The sequence below is a fragment of the Fusarium musae genome, chromosome 1, assembly GCF_019915245.1.
Source record: "Fusarium musae strain F31 chromosome 1, whole genome shotgun sequence".
Classification (NCBI taxonomy): domain Eukaryota; kingdom Fungi; phylum Ascomycota; class Sordariomycetes; order Hypocreales; family Nectriaceae; genus Fusarium; species Fusarium musae.
The window spans coordinates 3418468-3438608 of NC_058387.1; the positions used below are offsets into that span (position 1 = coordinate 3418468).

Genomic DNA, 20141 nt, shown 5'->3' on the forward strand with positions numbered 1-20141 from the left:
GAAAGGCGGAGAAGATGGGGTATTTAATCCTGTGGATCGACTCCCATATACACAACCTGGAGGGCCTGTATCCAACCTGGAGTCGGAATGTTGATAGACAAGGCAGCTGAAATGGGACCGCACGATAAAGCATATGCTTGCAGTAGTAAAAGAGCTGCAGAATGGAGTTTGGGAGCCACGACTTGGAGCTTCGAGGGGAGCTTGACTATCAAGGGGACACGGCTGGTGGTAGACATGCGAAGTAGGAACTTTGACCTATCGATGTGAGGCTTGTTTCTAGGTCCCCAAACACAAATAGATTTCGAAAACTGAAGCAACGTAGTGTAGAAAATCACGAACGTGACCCATCCTGTCAACTCATAGATCCCTGCTATCAGATTAATCGATTCATACCCGGGCTAACCGATATCTCGTCCCGTCATGCCTTGTAGTCATTCTTCGATCCTTTGTTACACTGGGCGCTTACCTCGCTGATTTTGTATTCCACAATGACTGGCCGATCTTCCTCGATAACGAACCTTCCCGAGCCAACATACAACTTGTCCTGCAGAAGTTTCAACCCGGGAGCATCAGTCTCGAACCTAATCTGCACAACTGACATCGTCAGTATCAAGTCCAGAGTTGTCCCAAAGCAGCTCAAAACAATGTGGGTAGGATGGTGGCTCAACGTCAGGTCGACAACCATGTCATATAACCCGGTGACTCACATGCATTTCCAAAACCAGTCGTCGTGGCATTCGTATCTCCTCGAATCACTTTACCCTCATCTCCCGCCATGTTGACGACTCCATTGTAGCTAAAACGCAACAGGGAGCCAGAAGTATCACGCGCAACACTTGTTACTTCAAGCTTGACCCATTGGCCATCAGGATCACGCCGAATAAAGTCGCCGCCCTGGATGAACGTCGCCTCTAGAGGAAGCTCATATCCCGGCTCAGAGACGAGAGTACCCGCCTTGGGAACAAAGGGGATGTTGAGGAGGTTAGAGGTGATGACAAGAGGATCATTTATGGCGATCTATCATCCAAAGAATTAGTGATACGTGAATCTATTCTGAATGGGAGTAAATCGCTGGGTAGGGGAAACATGGTGCTGGTAGGGTTTGAAGGCACAGGCTTTGAGCTGGAGACAAATCCACAGTGATATATACAGGAGGCGAAGAAAACTACAGTCCCAACATACTTGAGCTGTGAAGGCAGGAATGAGTATAGGGAAGTTCGTCAACTTCATATCGAAAGATATTCGACTGAATGCCGAGTCTCATTCTTTTTCTAAAAAGAAGAAGAACGAGCTAAGAAGCTGCTAATAGGCTTTTCTATCTCACTGCTTCGGATCTAGTCTTGAAGGCAAGAATGGGCGCAGATGCATACGACTTAATGTGTTGAGAAAACGCATCCCTGTCTCGTATTATAACTGCATTCTCCGAGACCACAACAGAGGAGTTTGCACGCAACGGCGATACACTGGGCGAATCGTGTGCGAGCATCAACATCTGAACCATGACACACACTGTGCTATCATTGCCCTTGTGATAGGAGTATCTACCGAAGCGGATTTGCTACTCAACTACGAGATCTCTTGTTGTGTGACTGATGGACACACCTCATATGGGCGCTTACAAGAGGCGACGATTTCGAGTGACGCAGGCCGTCCCAGATTGTGGAGGTCTTCGGGGGACAAAGGCACAGAGATCTGATGATAGGAGTATATATATGAACTGGAGCTATTTTCTTAAAAGGCAGAGATAGATAAACCCGGTCTCAATAGTGCAATATCAGAACCTATCGTCAATGACAAAGCACGAGGCCCCACGGTATCAATAGCGAACCGTGGGAACGAAACTGAGGACATAGCGTAAAATAACCGCTGACGATTTGGCTGACGATAGTTTGAAAAGCCACCAACAAGGGTGATGTGTGTCCAAGGCACCAGTTACCAGTGTAACGATGTTCACGACACAATGACACCGCGAGCCCATTTATTAGGTACGGTCAGGCTGCTCTCCCAATGCACTCGCCAGAACCTAGCATCAGATAGGTTCAACTAAGGACTAAACCGTTGATGTGATTCTGGTTCATGATCGCGATGTGGTGCTGTGTTTGTGCATGGGATATCTACACCAGAAGTTCTCGATACCGCGGGCCTGAATGCATCCTCGACAACTCCTCTTAGCCATATGTACCACCAGCTTCGTATGAGAAGAAAAGATCGGGATGTATTACCCGTCAGTTATGCTAGACACGGAGTGTTGCCAAGGCTAATAGTGTATCTGAGGAGGTCCTGGTGGCGCAGTCCGTTTATGCATTCTGGGACCGATATCCTTTTCGCCCGGATAACTCCGATGCTGCCCATTAATTCCCGTAACGGCGCATTCCAGACTGCACGGTCATAGGATAAGATACTGTCGTAGAGAGCTGTTGGATATTGGAACTGTCATCCTTCAACTCGTCTAGGCCTGCTACCTGGGTACCCCCGCTTCCTTCTGTCGAAACCTTGTAGGCCCAGCCTTTTGTCTAAGCCACTTATTTCAGAAACATACCTGCTCATGAGATCAAGTAGCTGAAAGGTCCCTTCTCAGCTGTCAGGGTCGTGTCCGGGATGCAGCAAAAAGCACCAGGTTTCTCTCTACCATATTCACTGCTGGTCATTCTCTAGATAGGAGAAAGTAACGATTGTCCCATTGCGTATCTGGAGCCAAGGTCAAATACACTCAAGCTCAAGTCCTAGTATTTCTTTGTCTTCATGCACTTGACGATGCTCAAGGTATCAGATCTTGGTTAGTTGACCGGGCAGAATGTCCTGCGTGATGTTCGCGATGCTACCCAGAAGCCACGGCTATCAAATGCTCTTGATGGTACTTGAATAACTCCTGAGAGAGATGGTGATCTACTGGCCGACCCCAGTGTCAGACACTAAAAGTAGTTAACAATTGCTATACAAGATGTGTGACTTTATCTAAAACAGCAAAGTGGATGATCTCATGGATCGTAGTTTTACAATCTTAGCTTCGAGGAGTAAGGTTCCATGGATAGCTTGGAGACCAGTTGCTATCAGTGCCTTCACTTCAGAGTATTCGGATGTTGATATGCACATGATACCCCAGCTTCGCAAAATACACTTAATTGGGGACCAAATTGCACTTGCAAAACAAGACTAGTCTATATAAAGACAACTCTGTCTGTTTCGTCCTCCAGAAGGGAACGTGAGATTCTTTGTTCCAAGATGCTGTGAGTGTCATTGCAGTTTGTCGGCTGCGACATACCTGTCCCACGTTAACATTTCTGGGTTACCAAGCTGCATTGTCGGCGATTCTTGATCCTGGAATACCGCATGTGCCAACTTTTAATCCCTTAGGTGAGATTGTGGTGTAAACAATTTCATTATGCTGATGTCCGTGAGTGTTTCAGATATCGAATACTAAGGCGCGGGTGTTATAGACACAGGGCACCTCTGTCTCCTGGATTCCCAGCCGCAGCCTCGTCATATGACATGATGCTCGTTGAGACTGACGCTGCCAAGAGCCTGGAATCCTTGCGAAGAAGCAGCAAAATCCAGAACGGTGTATCGTTCTGCTGGAAATCTCTTCACATACGATGAACGTGGGCCCAAAACTCGGACAGGGATCCAGACCGCATGTTTGGGAGATACCCTACGCCACTTGATAACTGAAAGAGAGGTAACCAGTCAGTGTTCTAAGGTCTTCTGCTGCGAGCTAGTGGAATTCTCTGAGTGCGCATAGTGACTCTCGGCCGTAGTAAAGTTATCAGCGCAACTGGGCCACTCTCGGTCAGAATGAGCCCTGAATGATGATATGTGAAGGTGAAATGGAGGGAAAAACAAAGAACAACACGATATCAAAGATAAAAGTCCAGCACTAGCAAGACCTGCATTGTTGTTCCTGTTCTAGAAAGAGTGTCATGCGGAAATGCTGCGTCATGAATTGTGCCCAGAATATCTCCTGGTTGTCTTTCATACCGGATACAGAACGAATATGATACAGTATTGGAATCAATATTGCGTTAGATCAGGGGAACCGAAAAGCATGTGCCTCTGAAACCGAAAAGACTGAATTAGAGAGGTTCTGCGTTGTCGTGGGGGCTAGAGTGAGTGCCCGAAAATCGCATCCTCTCTTCGAGTCATAATGGCGGTATCCCTATGCTCACCAATGGGATATGCTGAGGTAGTTGGGCAAAGACTTTGGGCGGCCTTCATATCGGATTCACATCGGCATTGGTGGGCAATGCCGTTGATGCTGCGATGAGGAGGCCATTCAGAGTCGTAACAGGCCCTGTCTCACTGAACCCGTTTGTCACAAAAGGTGATGAGGCTCTCGAGATGACCAAAACGTACATTTCTGTAGCCATGCATGGGTTTCAAAGTTCTGAATCGTCAAGGATACGCTGCATAGCCCACTTGGGTTATGGATGACCAGAAGTGGCTAAACTGCATGCATGAAGCGCAGGCCTGATTACCTGGCCAAGCTGTTTAGGAATGGAGCAGGCCGAGCAGGTCTGCCTTCTGGGCGAATGAAGCCTCAAAACCGCTCGCCCTATTTAAATGATTGGATGTCGTGACAGATTGGGCAGATTTGAAAAGCGCTGGCTGTTTACCCAACTTGACCTTCCCGGAAAAAGATCCGGAGATCCATGGGAGCAGCAAAAATGCTCGCACACTCACCAATTGAACCAAGTGATAAGATTGTAATACTTGGACAAGCAGATGGGACTCTAAATGCATCAGCATAAAACACAAGCCTGTGTTCATGATGCAACCATCGAGATTCAGAAAGCATTGCAGATAGATAGTCTTTCATTCTGGATCCGGTGTCTGATGTGATATTTTTCGTTACGCGAGAAGGGTCCTCGGATTTGAAGCATGGACCCAGATGCATACCAAGCACGAGGTGTTTGGACCATAGATCAGTCGAAGCCATGACGCTAGACCAACTGGTATCTGTCAAAGAGCAAGTCAGCAGGGTATAGAAAAGTAAGGTGCCTGACATTTTCCTGGTCGGCTAGGGAGAGGACGCGCACGCGTAACACACCGACAAAACAAAGTGCTCAAAAGAGAAGCACCATGAGCGGCCCATTATGCGACCGCGAAGCACAGTGGATCCATGAGATCAGGCGTATGAGCCTAAGGTAGTGGTTAGAATTAGGGTCGTAGAAGGGCGTGCAGTGGGAGCGCGTGGGAGCTGAGTCGCAGCCGTCTTCCCCAGCCACCCACAGTGACGGAAGCATCGAAGTCTCGGTGCATGATCAAGAGAGGCAGCATCTCTTGGCTGATGAGATATTGGAGATTCCGCAGGTGAATCGGACGACAACGGAGGTTTGAGACTTGATATCGATGGGGTCCTTGCAGTCAAGAGCGGGATTTGTGGTGATTGTGTGGGATGGTCTGCAAACGGCACTCGTTGGGACTTAAGTTCCGAGAATGGTGTCTCGAAGGCCAGAATACCTTATCTGATAGAAACCTCTTGCCTGGGGCATCTATTATTCAGAGCCGACCCGTAGTCTCGGCTCGGTTTCTTCATTGGAAAATCGTCTTTTACCGCGTTTTGCTACTTCCGCTTGTCGAGAATAACTAGGGTCAATCGGAATGGTTTCCCTGGAAATCGTCAACTTCCAGAGAATGGACAAACACGCGCCAGGATGAAGCCAGTCGAGATATCCATTGTGAGGCGACTCCATTATGCCATGGCGTGTAGTTTTCCACAATTTTGGGACGGCTCAGTGCTCCTCGCTAATACTAAAAAAGAATAGCAGTCCCTGAAGACTAGGTAGGCAGAAGACGCGGTGTCGGACGCGCTGCTCGCGTTTCATATTGTGTTGTCTCCTCTAGTTGTTGCCTTGTGAAATAAAGACTGTCGCGAGCTACCTATTCGTCGAAGACGAACAAGCCATGGGCAGCTGCCCATGGTCTTCCAATCCCATCAGCCATCGGGACTTGGGAGGGTACGTCAACACGTTCTTACCCCACGACCCAGCAGACTGGTCAATAGGAAGACAGCCATTAGTGTTAGTGGCTCTCGGCTAATGCAGACATAAAGCCCAATGCTCTGAGCACTAGCGTCCGTTTTGGTGCCCAACGTCTTGGAATTTTCCCATTGTTAGGTTTGCTGAGCTTTTGTAAACAACCTAAGTGGCCGGGCCGGCCCAGCAGCGCCCGAAGCTAGACCCAATGAGACATTTTGGAGTCGGACTTAGAAGTCGACGCTCCTAATGAGAGGCTATAATGTCGCAGGTCTGAGTAAGAGTTTCTTACTGTCTTGAAGTACAGTACGATGCTCCCTTGCTAGAGGTGCCGATATCAGCCTGGGGGATATCAAATTTAGCACATGGCTTCCCGCCATTAGACCCAGTCCTATCTGGGATCGCTTTTGGTACTGACTCCCTGGCATAATGGCATAATGGCCTCTTTGCTTTTTCCTTCAGCGGTTCGAAAGCATGTTCTCTGTCTTCCGTCATTGCTTATTGTCGCTTCCGGCAGTACATAAACATATTCCCCCATGTTTCTTAATCCTTGTAAGATCATAGTCAGCCTTCAGCCATGACACCACTCGGGTGTAGCTACTGGCTCTCAAGAAGCGTGGGGTTACTGGGATAGTTGCAAGGTTTCCAGTCTAGACATTTGAAGAACAAGAAGATCACAAATCGTGCATAGAAAAGCCCGAGACGATGGCCTCATCACTCGCGAGAATCGCTCGCGACATGAATTGGTAGCGGCCCAAGGGGGAGCAAGGCCAAGGCTGGTGTACTGTATGTATGTTACAGAACAGAGCAGCGGTCAAGTGACGACGGCCCATTTCTGGAGCTAACAGCAACATACGCCGCTGCTAATTGTTCACACGGGCTCCATGGCTGACAAGTAAGAACGAATAGCATTCACAGTAATCCTCCTCTTGGGCCAGGCTTGGATGACACATGAGAAAAATCCCCTGCCTGGTGTGCTAAACTAAGCTCATTTTGTACTGAGAAACGGGAAGTCGGTTCACATCTGGAGATCTGATTGACATTGTGGTGTAGCTGTCACAATCTCTCGCCTCTGCGGAGTTCTGTCCTCCATTCCCATACTGTTACGTATCGTTGGTTTCCACCGCAACGATAATTGATAATGGAGTCGTTGTTACAGATTTGGCTGGGCACATTGAAACCCATCACCGCTACTATGACTGATAGCCGATGGCGGTGATGTCGAGGTTGGCAATAGAAGAGATCCGATGAGGGAAGAAACATCGGCATCGCCAGTTCAGTCTTGGTAGGTATCGCGGCCTGGCCCCGTCTCATCTGGTCTTCTGGCTCTTGCCGTTGAAAGCTTCTTCAGCCTGGTTGGACCCCAAATTTGCCTGGCCGATTGAGGCCCCCCAACCCTGACTTGCGCCTCCACACGCAGATAGATCGTCTGCTACGCTGATTCTTATTCCCATATCATATTGGATACGGCTCAGCCGGCTAAATCGATGAGACGCGTGCTGCTCAGGAAGCTCATTCACTGGCTCATTCGATCATTAATTCATACACTTTCTATCTCTGGTTGACCTGATTTCTCGTTCCTCATCACCGTGGTCATGCCCCAGTAAAGCGCTTATGAGATCTGTTAGCCAAGGGAGCTATCATTCGAGCAGATCATTGAATCTAGACATCTCCAACTGTGCCGAGGAAGACGGGCCAATACAGGGCCCCGGTCTCCGTGGGTCATTGCCATCCATGATCCTCCGTCTCGCAGAGGTGCCCTGCCAAACTCATGTTCTGCCATGACCGCGTTGCTACAAGTCTGGCATCGCTGGCGTGGTCTAAAACGCGAATGGATGCTTGAGTGCCTACTCCACAAGAGTAATTGCCGGCTACTTGCCCCGTCCAAGTACATAATCGAAGATTGCCCTCACTTTGATCCCAAAGTAGAAGTCTGTTTTCTTCATACAAACCCAGTAACTCATCATCTCTACTCATCGTCCTATCTTGTTTATCAGGATTTGCAGACTACATCAAGGTCTCAATTGCACCATCAACCACACAAGGCTTCATAGTGCACACTTCACACATATTACCTCAAAAACGGCACCATCAAAGTCAACCCTGGACATCACCAGCACCACACAACGCCTAGCCCACACCATCCTAAAGCCTTAGGACATATTTTTGCGCTGGTCTCTCGCTGTTGTAAGTGCTCCTTATTTGGTCATTGTCTATTGCGCCGTGCTAGGCTTCTGTGCTGCAGTATTATACTGCACTGCAAGTGGCGAGAGTGTCCAGTCGCGCCTTTGATTTCCTGTTCCCTTCTGGCTTGTCATTGTTGGTTGTATTCCAGTGAATCGGCCATTACAGACGCTTGTTGCCATTCCCGTCCTTTCCCGTCCTCGCCGTTCGGTTGGCCGGCGTCCCGCACATTATTATCCCATCTGTCGCCAGCCTCTTTTTCACTTCCTTATACCCTGGATTCTTCGTATATTCTTCCCATTTTCCTATCTTGGTACATGCCGGGATTCCAAATTTAGTTTATCACTCTATCCCTGGAGGCCGATCTCGAGCCACTTGTGCACAAACAATACTTTACGGGAGAAAGCTTCGCCTTTGTTTTTGCTACGCCTTCGCTTCAGCGTTGCGAGAGAAAAGACAAGAGCTTGCAAGCCCGTCTCAATCATTATCACCCGTTCCATTCAATTTAGTATCTTGGCCACAAACTGGAGTACCAAAGTACTCGAGAGGTACGAGCCATCCCTCCGATTCTCCCGCCGAACACTGAGTCACATTCTCTGTACCCTTTTCGCATCGGCCTGGCCTGGCCTGGCACTTAACCCCACCCAAGCACGCTCCGGAGGGTCGGGCTTTCTGGCTTCCTTCCAGGTTCTCAAAGCCCACCTCACCTCACCTTACACGCCCCTGCCCTGTCCTGTCCTGCCATTCCTTCCTTTCCAACAAGTGAGGTGAGCTGCTGGGTGCTGGGTGGGTGAAAACTTGGCAGGCCGCCAAAAAATACACACCCGTACCCGTTTCGTCCTTCACCGCTGCCCACACTACGGTTCGGCCTTGCCCACCAAACATTGTTTGAGTCTCCCGCGCGCAAAGAAAAAAATGATGATACCTTGCCTTGGGTGCTCCAGTACTTTATTATTTCGCGCCCCTCCCCCAAATCCCAACCTCTTTTCGCTTCCCTCTGTGCCTCTGTGCTCTTCATCTCGATATTGTTATTGATTCCGAATCTGGGTCTCCTTCTTCAGATTCCACCCTTCCCTTCTTGGCTCCTACCTATTTTCTCTTTGCAGCCTTGCTTCCTTCCACTGTTTCGTTTCGTTCAAACTCCCCGCCCTGTTCTCTTACATATACACACACAAAACCTCACCTAACACACACTCACTCAATCTCACATCACTACAATGACTTCAACATTTCAAATGCAACAACCCTTTTATCGTCCAGCCTCTCTAACCGTGGATACACAACACGCACAGAAGTACTTCGAAGACGAAGACAACAGTGTATTAGACGACAACATTCTTGAGCACAACGCTATTGATTCGGGCTTGGACCTATCGCCCCCCATGGCTGACAGTCGTCGAGAATCTTTTGCTGTCGGCCCTCCTCTCTTCTCACCAAAACAAGAGGACTGGCAATCCGTCGAAATGCAGTCTGTCTCCTCCAACAACCCTTTCTTTGACCAGCATAGCAACAACCCTTTTATGCGCCCTGATCACACTCAAAACAATGGCTTCGCTGCTACTGCCAACTGGTTCGGAAACACCTCCGGCACTTGCACTCCTCTGAATCCCTTCGATGGTGTTCCTGCTGAATATGACGCCAACGCATCTCTCTTCCACCGACCCATGGCCGGTCCAACACCCTTCACAAACCCTGGGAACATGTTCCCGTCACTTCCCGTCGGCTCCCAGTCTATCCCCACATCTCCCCAGAAAGAGTGGATGACCCCTCAGCAGCCTATTAACAAGAACAAAATGCGCCCTAGTAGCCCCGGTCTCCGCTCTCACAACGAGATGCGCCGCGGCGACGGTATTCGGAAGAAGAATGCTCGCTTTGATATTCCAGCAGAGCGAAACCTCAGCAACATCGACCATCTGATTTCTCAGTCCACCGACGAACAAGAGATTAAGGAGCTCAAGCAGCAGAAGCGATTGCTCCGTAACCGACAAGCAGCGTAAGTCCCGTCGCACTAAATAAACATAAAGAGGTTGTCAATCCAAGATTTGATACTAATTACTGCCAGTCTTGATTCGAGACAACGCAAGAAGCAGCATACTGAGCGTCTAGAGGATGAGAAGAAGCAATATACCGCTCTCATGACTGACATGGAGGAAGAGCTGAAGATGCTTCATGCCAGGGTTGAACAACTGGCCCTCGAAAAGCAGGAATGCATTAAGTTCATCGAGACCCAGAGGCTGGACAAAGAAGAGATGATCCGTGTTCACACCAATGAGACTGGCGAACTGAGGAAGAAGATCAGCGTTCTCACCGACCATGTTCAGCGACTCGATAGCGCCGTTCCCGCCACCAGAGACAACGGCTTTTCAAGCGGCTTCGATGCCATGGACGCCATGGACGGTTTGGGCATGCCTGGTGCATGGGATGCTTCGAATTTCCTTCATGATTATCCAGAGCCTGAAGTCAAGCAGGAGATGGCTATTGTTCCCACCAAGAAGAACGACAACCCCTTCGTCGAGAGCGAGAAGCCTGCCGCCCAGGGTGGCCTCCTCTTCATGCTCTTCCTCGTTGGTGCCTTCGTCCTCTCGAGCCGCTCGACCCCTGCTATTCCTCGCGTTTCTGAGGATGTCAGGGCCGCCTCGGCCACTATTCTCGACAATGTTCTCAAGGACGCTGGTGTCAACTCTCAGTCGGCCAGTCTGCAAGCTGCCCCCCAACCATCCGGCACTGCTAATTGGGGCAATGCTATCTCCATGAATGACATGGCGATGGATGGTGTTGCACCTTCGATGCTTGGTGAGCTTGGTGACCAGCTGACTCAGCCGACTCAGGAGCAGACCAACGAGCAGATCTTCTCTCTATCAGCTGCTCAGTATAATGGTGTCAACTCCCAAGATTTCCTCCAGAACGCTCCTGAGAGATCATCACCCAGTCAAGGTCGCCGGAATCTAGCCGAAGCACTTGCGACGATGCGAATTCCAAACAAACAAAACGATGCAGCCGAAGTGTACACGCGCTCCCTTCTGTGGGATCAGATTCCCAACGATGTTGTACGAAACTTCGCGAAAATGGTGTCAGAATGCAACAACGCGCAAAATGAGCAGCAATGCAACGAATTAAGGACATGAACGAAGACACGAATCAAGAATATAAAAAAAGTCACGATGACGATTTCACGGCTAAGCCTCGATCGGCTTTGAAACACCTGTTCTCATTTTTCTCTATTTCCTTTTTCTTTTGTCACGTATTTTCCTTATAAGTCGGCTATTTTCCTTCCTCTTTATGGGGGATGAGCTGCCATATACTCGATGTCGCTCTCGCGCACTCCAGACATGTTGCTCACGCACCCAAATGGATGGTTTCTTGTCTTCCTTTTGTCGTTTCTTGTGGATTTCCTATTTTGGGGTCTTTCTGATTTCCTATGGATCGAGCAAGCGAGCGTGCATTGATTTGTTTATTTTTGAGTGATTTCCCCAGCGTGGCATCGGTTTTCCTCTCTCGAAATTGGATACCTCTCTTTTGGTAACGGCGAACGGGATGTGGTCGATGTGTACGGATGTGAGCCAGATTGGGTGTGGACATTTGCGGCGAAACAGCAGCCAACAGGAAGTAGCAGGCAGACTCTATGAGGGCCCAGTCCATGGAGAGTCTTGATACTATCGCGGTGCGTGGAAAGGACTTGGCGGCTAAGGATATGGATGGAGATGGAAATTGGCATACGTCTGAAGACGACAATGACTGAAATGGTCTATGATGACGATGATACGAGCTCGTCGATGATCCATTTACTTGTTAGTTTGGAATTAGTTCGATTCATTGAAACAACCTCCGGTTCCAGGTGATCCGGTCAGTTGTACAATATTTTATGGCATGGATAATTATCTGGAATTACATAGTTTTCGCGCGGCGAGCATCAAACAAAGAATATCCATCTCAACAGTTACATTCAGTATTCGTGACGATCATGATGCCGATGTTACCTCGTGAACAGTTATGTCATATCATCGGATCTCTGCTTAGGCAGCCTTTTATACACTTTGGATGGACCAGGTCCCAAAAGAGGAAGAGGGGCGGGTGCTAGTTTCGAAACAAGAATTGATAAAAGATAGCAGGTGAGACATATGCTAGACCGGTCGATAATAGGCTAGAAGACGTAAGTGGTGGGTGTCAGCGCAAGAGGGTGGTTTGTCTTAGACAATGTCTTGCCAATGCGCGGCGCTGGGGCGGCACGGGATGCGCACATCAGCTAGATGAGCATGTATGTACTGTATATACAGTATTGACGAGTTGATTTGATTCGGCGCGCAAATGAAGATAGCAATCAAGTCTCTTAAGGAGAGGCTATTTATGTGGTAGGCCTCATGTTTATGCTGATAGCCTAAACACATATCGATCGATCACCGGTTCTGCGCCACTATGGCTTTGCTCTTTAGTATGGGGAATCCTTGAAGTTGCTGCATCTCGTCTAGAAGCTGCCGGGCGTGGCTACATTGCATGGCCTTGCATTGCAGGGCGTTGAGCTGAAGGGATAGCTTTAGCTGGGAGTTGATTGATTGTTTTCTTCTTTCCTCGACGCAAGGAACAAACGGGCTTATCAGAAAACAAACCTATCACTGGCCATGCATGAGATACAAATGCGATAGTCTTAAAGAGCCACGAGGAGACGAATGAACCAAGCTCAAACGACGAGATTTCAACCACTAATTACAGCAGCGATATAGCGTTTTTCGAATTTATTCACTCTTGTTAAGCTCACTTCTCAATGTGACAAAGATGAGTTCACTTTAATCCCATAACAGGGCCGCTATAGCGATGAGCCGTGACAACCTCCGTGCACCCCTCGTCATGTATGTAGGCCTAGACCAGGCCGCGTCAACAGGCCGCATGACTAAGATGTCCAATAATAATAATATGATGTCTCTTTAGGCTATTGACGTTGGGCATCAATAATAAACGCCTTGTGGGATTGGTAGGGTTTTGTCACGAGGTCCAAAATGAGAGAAGAGGGAAAATCCATCGCGAGATGGCGGCGGTGGACGATGTACGGCTGCTACACTACACCAATGGTCTTCACCCTAGCCATATGTACGTAGTAGAGAACCACTCATATACCGTTTTGCGATATGTACAACAAGAGGCAAGGTGGAAACACCCTGTACTCTATCTATATACTTACGAATAGTAAGATATCGAGACACAAGCACACACAAACCCCCACCCAACCGTATCTGGCAAGTATACATATAGGTATGTCGATGTGAGCAAGACACCCCAATAAATCAGTTACATCAATACGGGATAAAAGTTGGCTGGTGATCCAAAAGGACGAATCGGAACCATGTGGTTGACTGTCCCATCTGCTTCTCCTCCTCCTCTTTGATTGACTTATACGACATATACATCGCGGAGATGCACCTCTCGGTCACAGTGGCACATGGCTACAGTTGCACTACTTGCGGTTGCCCTCGCCCAGAGGGTCGTACTTCTCCTTCCAGATCCTAATGCAAGATGTTTGAATCAGCGGTTGTCCATCGAATCGTATGGTGTATGATGGGGGATCAAGACCAATCGATAAAACGCCCTCCGTTGCACCAGGGCCTGTGGCTCCCGGGCAAGGCGGAGTCGACGAGAGCCTATCGAAATGCGGATTGCCGCAACAACACTGGAGGACGATGTGCAATGGGAGGTCCTGGCTGTGGACTTACCAAGAGTTCCCTAGTGTCTTATTACCAGCCTTCTCAGCCAGTCGATAATACCGAGCTGCCGCGAACTGTGCAGGATATCAGCCTCATGCGATGAGTCAAGCATCATTAAACGTATAGAAACGGCCATAGTCGATGGGGGATTCTGGCAGAATGAGTTGGGCAGTGAGTTGCTTTGGGTGCCAGTATGTCGACGAATCAAGTGACCCAGGCTCACCGAGAACATCTCTGCAGCCATGACTTCGATACAGCTCATGTATTGTGCAGAGTGCTCTTGAACATGCCAGACAGATAGTCATGAGTAAATGGCTTATGGTGTAACATACCTTGTCTTTCTTACACCCGAAGCCTTCGACGTAGCACCAGGCAATCTCGTTCATGGCGTCTATCAATCAGTGTCAGACCTTGTTCTCAGCTCGTGTATGTACGACTTACCAGTATCTCCTAGATTCGCCGCAGTCTCATAATACTACATTCAAGGCAATGGTCAGCAATTGATGTCGCTCCCACAAGAGTCAGAGTCAACGTACCTGCTTGGCGGCGTAGGCATCCTTTTCGATACCCCAACCATGTCTGAAGCAGTTGGCCAGCTCGAAAATGGCGAGAACAAGCTCTCCCTTTGCAGCTCCACCCTTCTTCATGCCCGCCTGGAGAGCCATCTGCTCAATTGATGCAGAATTGGAGGCTGCAGCTGAAAGATACTTGACAGCACCCTCCGGGTCTGGAGCGCAACCCCATCCGTGTCTGTACAGCACGAGCCATGTTAGCGTTCGAGACATGCAAATAAACTCATCTCGATAGATCACCAATACAAGGTTGGTACAAGGTTTCGGGTACCGCTCGACGTAAGTATCAAGGTTTGGAGTCTCAACCGTCTCCAGAGCTTCAAACTCTATCAAGCGTTACCTCGAGTGCTCCACCCGAGACATTGATATTCTATCCCGGTGTTCTCACCTTAAAGCAAGGCCGTACAACACTTGGCTGAGCGGGTTGTTGGCGCCTTGAGGATCAGCCAGCCGCCCAAACATGCGCGTTGACAACTCCAGTTTCCCCTCTTCGTGTAGGCGAATGGCTTCTTGAATATCCTGATCAATTTGCTGCGACGAAACAGCACGCTCTTCGCCTCTACTGCTGTCCGAGGGCGTGCCTGGCCTGCTGTTGCTCCTGGCGCGGTTATTCTGACCCGCCAGCATAGTCGCGCGCTTCTCCCACTGCGCCTCGTCTGATGTGACAATGTCGGGCAGGTTCTCGGGGACGTTCTCGGACGAGGGAGGTGCCCGGCTCAGATGCAGTCGCTGAGACAGACGACGGGCGCCGCTCTCTTTCTTTGTCTGGCTCGACTCTGAAGCAGAGCGTGACCGACCAGATCGGAAGACATCGAGGGATCGCCGGGACTTGTCTTTTTCTTTGGGTTCTTGAACTGCGAGATGTAGATTGTCGACAGACTTCATCGAGGGCGGGTAGATGCGCTCTTGGGTTGAGGTGTCGGAGCGGATGATGGTAAACTCGGGGGCTGCCAGATGATCGATAGTGCCTTTCTCAGGCGGTTGGCCCGTGGAGAGGTCGTCCTTCTTCTTGAGAATGTCGCGTATGCCCATTTTCGCTAATGGTAATATGGACTTGAGGGGAGGTTTGCGGGGTTGTAATCAGCAACTATATTGATGACAGCCCGGAGGCGGAAGGGCCCGTTCACGAAGGATCTACACAGCGATTCGCGAAGCAAACAGCCCAATCGAGAACGAGACGGCGGGATCAATGAAATAAGCTAAAGATCAGGTCAATATCGTCGAGTGAGAATGGCATGTTTATTAAGTTGCGGGCGCTTTACTCATTCCTTCAAAGTACCGCAAACAGACAGGCACGAGTAAAAGGCACAGACAGATAGGCGCCTGGATTGAGGCTGAGTTGAGGCTTTGCGATTTCTTGTACCAGAACTGTCATTGAACACGATGTGACTGGTGTTCTCAGATCTCTGGTCTGCCTAGTTGCTGACTGGAAGCGCCAATAAAGATCAGCAACCCTTGGTTCGTTTCAAACTTGAAAGAATACCTGAAGCCGACAAAAGTCCAAGGCAACTGTTACTAATATTAGGTAGGTAGGTAGGTAGGTAGGTTCCTTGAAGCTAACAATGCCCCTCACTCATCCTTGATGACATCCAACACAATGCCACCTTGTTCTGCCCGCCTCCAATGTACCTACTAACCTATCAGGCTGCCTACCTACTAGAGTAATCATCCATGGCATAAATCATCCCAAGACAGCTACAGCAAGGAGGTTGTCCAGGATCTTCATTCAACCCATTTTACAGTATTCATCTAGGTAATCACTAATAGTGCCTCCTCATGGTCGTACACAGTAACAGAATCTTTCATTCAATACATATCTACTATCTTCGGTATTGTTTTGAACACAGATGTGTTCATCTCAATAACCGCATTCTTTTGCTCATCTTTTGTTTCTTTTCCTTTGTTTCATGATATGCTGGTGGCACTTGATAGCCAAAACCTTTGCAGGCGCCGATAAGTCATGGGTATCTTGAAATCATTTACCATAATCCAGTCCCAGTCTCCAGACGCCAAGAAAGAACAACAAGTTCAAATCCGAGGTTGCCTGCTTCTACTCGCTGGAAACAGTCGTGATCAATTGATCTAGATCGATAGGAAGTCCTTGTGTTCTTCAAAATCGGAAAGGTCCGAGTCTGCATCAATGAACTCGGCAACTTCATCTGAATCAACATCGTCGGAATCAGCAGCTTCGTCATCACTTGAAATGTCTCCAAGAGGCTCGCCAGCGGCATTGGTTTTGTTTCGAAGGACGCTTGCCCTCTCACGGTGTGGGAGCTTACATCCCTTGACCTTACAGCGGCCAGTATTGCTAAAGTCAGGACACTCAAAAACGTGCCGGTCAGTACACTCTGCTCCTTTCTCGCAGTATCCGTTGAAACCAAAATTGCGACAAACTGGGGCGGCTGGCGACGCTTTAGAGTGAGTATAGGGACAGTCAGCCTTGGCACAGTGGCCTTTGGCAAAATGCAAACAGTTGGGGGTGCGCTCAGGAGTCATGTCATGGGAGAGGTCACAAGACTCGCCGCTGACACATTGCCCATCTTTCAGTATATCTTTACATAGTGCCACTTTGTTCGGGTCGTGCATGTAGCGGCACCGAGGGCCTTTGGTGCATGAACCTATGTGCAAAATACTCGTCAGTTTCGCCCCATGGCCACTGGGCCGGTCCAGGTGAAGGAGATGAGAAGCACTCCAGCCTGGGGATGAGAAATTACCAGTCGTTGAGAAGATTTTACAGAGTTGATTTATCTTCTTGACCCTGCCGGTTCGCCTTAACCCTGTCAGCAAATTCGTCTCATTGAAAGGAACTTCGTACCGCTGGTCGTTAACGAATCTGTTCGCAACGAGGTTTCCTGTCTTTGTTCGGTAAAACTTAACTCCAGCAACAGTGGTGAACTTTGGAGTTCGCAAGGAGGAGTTGAGGGCACCTGCAGCGGGTAAGGCACAAGCGCCAGAGTCACACCTAAGTTTGCACGCACCAGGAATCTTGACGAGCTTCTTGCCACCGTCGATGACGCGGAATTGAACACCTTCGATGGTGAGCACATTGCGGTCTGCGGGGTTAGTCTGCGCGCTCGAAGCGATAGCTTGATGCTTCAGAAACTCGTCGAACTGAGCCTTCTCGCGCTGCCGGCGTCCGCTGATCTTTCTCTGGCGTGTTTCTTCGATGGCCTTGGCGCGATTCTGGGTTTCTTTCTCGTAAACGTTGGCGTTAATAAGTTGACGGTGGCGATCGGTTCTGGAAACCCAACCAGGGGGTGTTTCAGCACCACTACTGGCAGAACGAGAAGCAGTTGAGTTGTCGCCATTCAAGTGAAGGGTCCGGTGGTGGTGCGCCGTGGGGTGGCGGCCAATTCTATTATGGCGAGCTGGGTACGGTGAGCTCGCATGTCGATAGGAGTTTTCTAGGCATATCAGTAGTGATCTCTCCTCATGGCAAGTTTCCGCATACGGCGATGATGAGCAGGATGATGGCTTGGAGTTCCCCGAGAGCCCGCTTGTTGATTCTTATGTCGGTTGATCTGGCCTAGGATTTATCAGCAAATTGAAATTACCGTGATGCGCGAGGGGCACAAACCCGCGACTTGACTGATACGAGCCAGGAGTTCTCGTTCTTCTTCTGACATGTTGTTAATGGCTTTATGCGACGGGATCGGCTGTGCCTTTGTAAAGAGCGCAGTGGTGTTAGGGATAAAATTAGTAGTGTTTGGGATGGATTATTGCAGGTTGTAGGTAAATAACAGCGAAGACGTCGAGCAGTGGGAGACGGGCGGCAGGATGCATCATCAAAGAAATAGTCTTAGTCATCCTCACTCCGAAGCATCATTGGTTGGCTGCTTTCGCATCTTCAACGCCCTCACAAGGCTGAGCTTTGTTATCAATCACCTTTCAACTTCCTCAAAATCTATTTACACAAGGCTTAATCAAGCAATCCTTTAGAGATTGGGACGCGTCGCGGCCGACATACTATCTTCATCGTCTTTTCTGTGGATCTATATCCCACGCAGAAACTCCACAAACATTCTCATCCGATCGCGACTCGACCGCATACCATGGCATCCACATGGGATCTCTTAGATCCTGAGGAAGAGGCTGAGCTTCACAAGACTCGCCTCCTCAATGTGGAAGAGAAGCCTTTCAAGCGTCTCACCAAACGAATCAATACCATTTCACAACTCTTACTGCCATTTGATCCTGCCATAAATGGAGCCAACACGTCTGAAGATATCAGGTCCAAACTCAAGCAGCTCAAGGAGGACATGAACCTTGATTTCGATGCTTTTGGCAGCAGTATCACGCGCATGCAATTCCTCCACAACGCAAATTCCCAAGAACGTGAGCGCTACAGAGTCGACCAAGATCGTATCCTCGCCGATTGCCAATCGGTACGACAAAACAATATCCAACTTCGAGAGCAGCTCGAGTCCGCACAAGCCACCCTCGCACAGCGCAAGCAATTCGACGAGCTAGCGGAAAAAATCACATCGAACCGTCTTCTTCGACCACGGGAAGACCAAATTACCAACCTTGCTAAACTCGAGGAAGAGTGTCGAGAGCTAGAGCGAGAGAGTGAAACCTACATCGAAACTTGGAGGGAACGTCGAGAACAGTTTAACAGAATTATGGAAGAAGGGATGCTCTTGCGGCGACAGATTAGAGATGAAAAGGAGGAGGTCGATCGTCGAGAGGGTATGAATGAGGATGCAGAGGATGATGCCGAGGTGGACAAGGTCGGCCAGACACCCAGAAACGAACCGAGCGGTAACGCGACACCTCATCCCGACCAAGATAGCCAGATGAAGGCAGATGGGGGCGCAGGAACACCGAACCCAGAAGCTCTCAATGGAGGAACAACACCAATGAGGGATACGCCAGGCCCAGACATGCTTAAGCCACCTTCTGGTCATAATGAGTCGCAAAGCCTGGGAGATAGCCAGGCTCCCAGTCGGGATGTTTCGCCTATACCACCACACGACGAGCGCAAGGCAGAATCGGGAGAGGATGTTGACATGGAGGAGTCTGAGTTCAGTCGAGCCCATGACGACGGAGGAACGACACCCCAGGTGACAGTTGAGCTACCTGAAAGTAATGATGACAAGATGGAAGTAGACAATTAGGGCTTCCCACTCGGCTGTTTGTACTATTGATTATATCCTAAGATACCCTCATAAATGAAGGTCCAGAAGCGTTTCCCTTTGTTTTTTATTAAGTGTCTTCTAAGTGGTATCGCAAAGTGTCATCCCTTGGTTCCGATTTATGATTCTATTAAGCATCGACCTGGGTAGCTTTGGCTTTTACCAGCGCCTCCTTGGCCTGCACCACCTGGTCCTCCGGAGCGTTCAGCTCTTCGCTCAAGGCGAGTTGCTCCTCCAGCTTCTCAACAGCGACAGCGATCTTTTGTCGTAGGGGTTCGAATACGGCCTTTGTCTGCTCAAGGGCAGTTTGCTAAGTCGTGTTAGATCGCCTTTCTTGGCCGAATACCAAGGTGATGTTTCAGACTGACCTGCTGTTTAAGCATGAATGAGGCATTCTCATCATCGTTTGCGCCGCTATCAATCTTCTCCTTCAGAGCTTTGACCTTGGCTTCCTCTTGCTCAACCTCTTTGTGGTATGAAGCCTCCTCTTTGAGGAGTCGGTTGACAGAGCCTGTAGCGATGGCGAGTTGGGAAGGCGGCGGCATGGTGGATTGGTTCGGGATCACTCAACAATCGACTAGATGT

The 20141-nt window shown here is 49.3% G+C and overlaps 6 protein-coding genes across 6 annotated transcripts; 2 read left to right on the forward strand and 4 right to left on the reverse strand.

The window, feature by feature from the left end:
* Positions 1-418: 418 nt before the first annotated feature.
* J7337_001024 (uncharacterized protein) lies at positions 419-1230 on the reverse strand (the record flags this gene model as incomplete). The annotated part of the gene is given in 4 exon segments (XM_044818769.1): positions 419-454; positions 467-594; positions 708-1017; positions 1183-1230. 4 exon segments carry the CDS (start codon positions 1228-1230, stop codon positions 419-421), a joined length of 522 nt encoding a protein of 173 aa, XP_044686471.1.
* An 8143-nt stretch (positions 1231-9373) lies between these two features.
* On the forward strand, positions 9374-11281 carry J7337_001025 (uncharacterized protein; the record flags this gene model as incomplete). The annotated part of the gene is made up of 2 exons (XM_044818770.1): positions 9374-10149; positions 10219-11281. The coding sequence occupies 2 exons, from the start codon at positions 9374-9376 to the stop codon at positions 11279-11281; spliced, it is 1839 nt and encodes a 612-aa protein (XP_044686472.1).
* Positions 11282-13602: 2321 nt separating this feature from the next.
* Positions 13603-15453, reverse strand: J7337_001026 (uncharacterized protein; the record flags this gene model as incomplete). The annotated part of the gene is made up of 6 exons (XM_044818771.1): positions 13603-13651; positions 13859-13923; positions 14182-14240; positions 14291-14324; positions 14386-14599; positions 14810-15453. 6 exons carry the CDS (start codon positions 15451-15453, stop codon positions 13603-13605), a joined length of 1065 nt encoding a protein of 354 aa, XP_044686473.1.
* A 1050-nt stretch (positions 15454-16503) lies between these two features.
* On the reverse strand, positions 16504-18047 carry J7337_001027 (uncharacterized protein; the record flags this gene model as incomplete). Its single annotated transcript, XM_044818772.1, has 2 exons — positions 16504-17825; positions 17999-18047. 2 exons carry the CDS (start codon positions 18045-18047, stop codon positions 16504-16506), a joined length of 1371 nt encoding a protein of 456 aa, XP_044686474.1.
* Positions 18048-18473: 426 nt separating this feature from the next.
* Positions 18474-19538, forward strand: J7337_001028 (uncharacterized protein; the record flags this gene model as incomplete). Its single annotated transcript, XM_044818773.1, has 1 exon — positions 18474-19538. The coding sequence occupies one exon, from the start codon at positions 18474-18476 to the stop codon at positions 19536-19538; it is 1065 nt and encodes a 354-aa protein (XP_044686475.1).
* A 148-nt stretch (positions 19539-19686) lies between these two features.
* J7337_001029 (uncharacterized protein) lies at positions 19687-20101 on the reverse strand (the record flags this gene model as incomplete). The annotated part of the gene is made up of 2 exons (XM_044818774.1): positions 19687-19866; positions 19925-20101. The coding sequence occupies 2 exons, from the start codon at positions 20099-20101 to the stop codon at positions 19687-19689; spliced, it is 357 nt and encodes a 118-aa protein (XP_044686476.1).
* Positions 20102-20141: the final 40 nt, after the last annotated feature.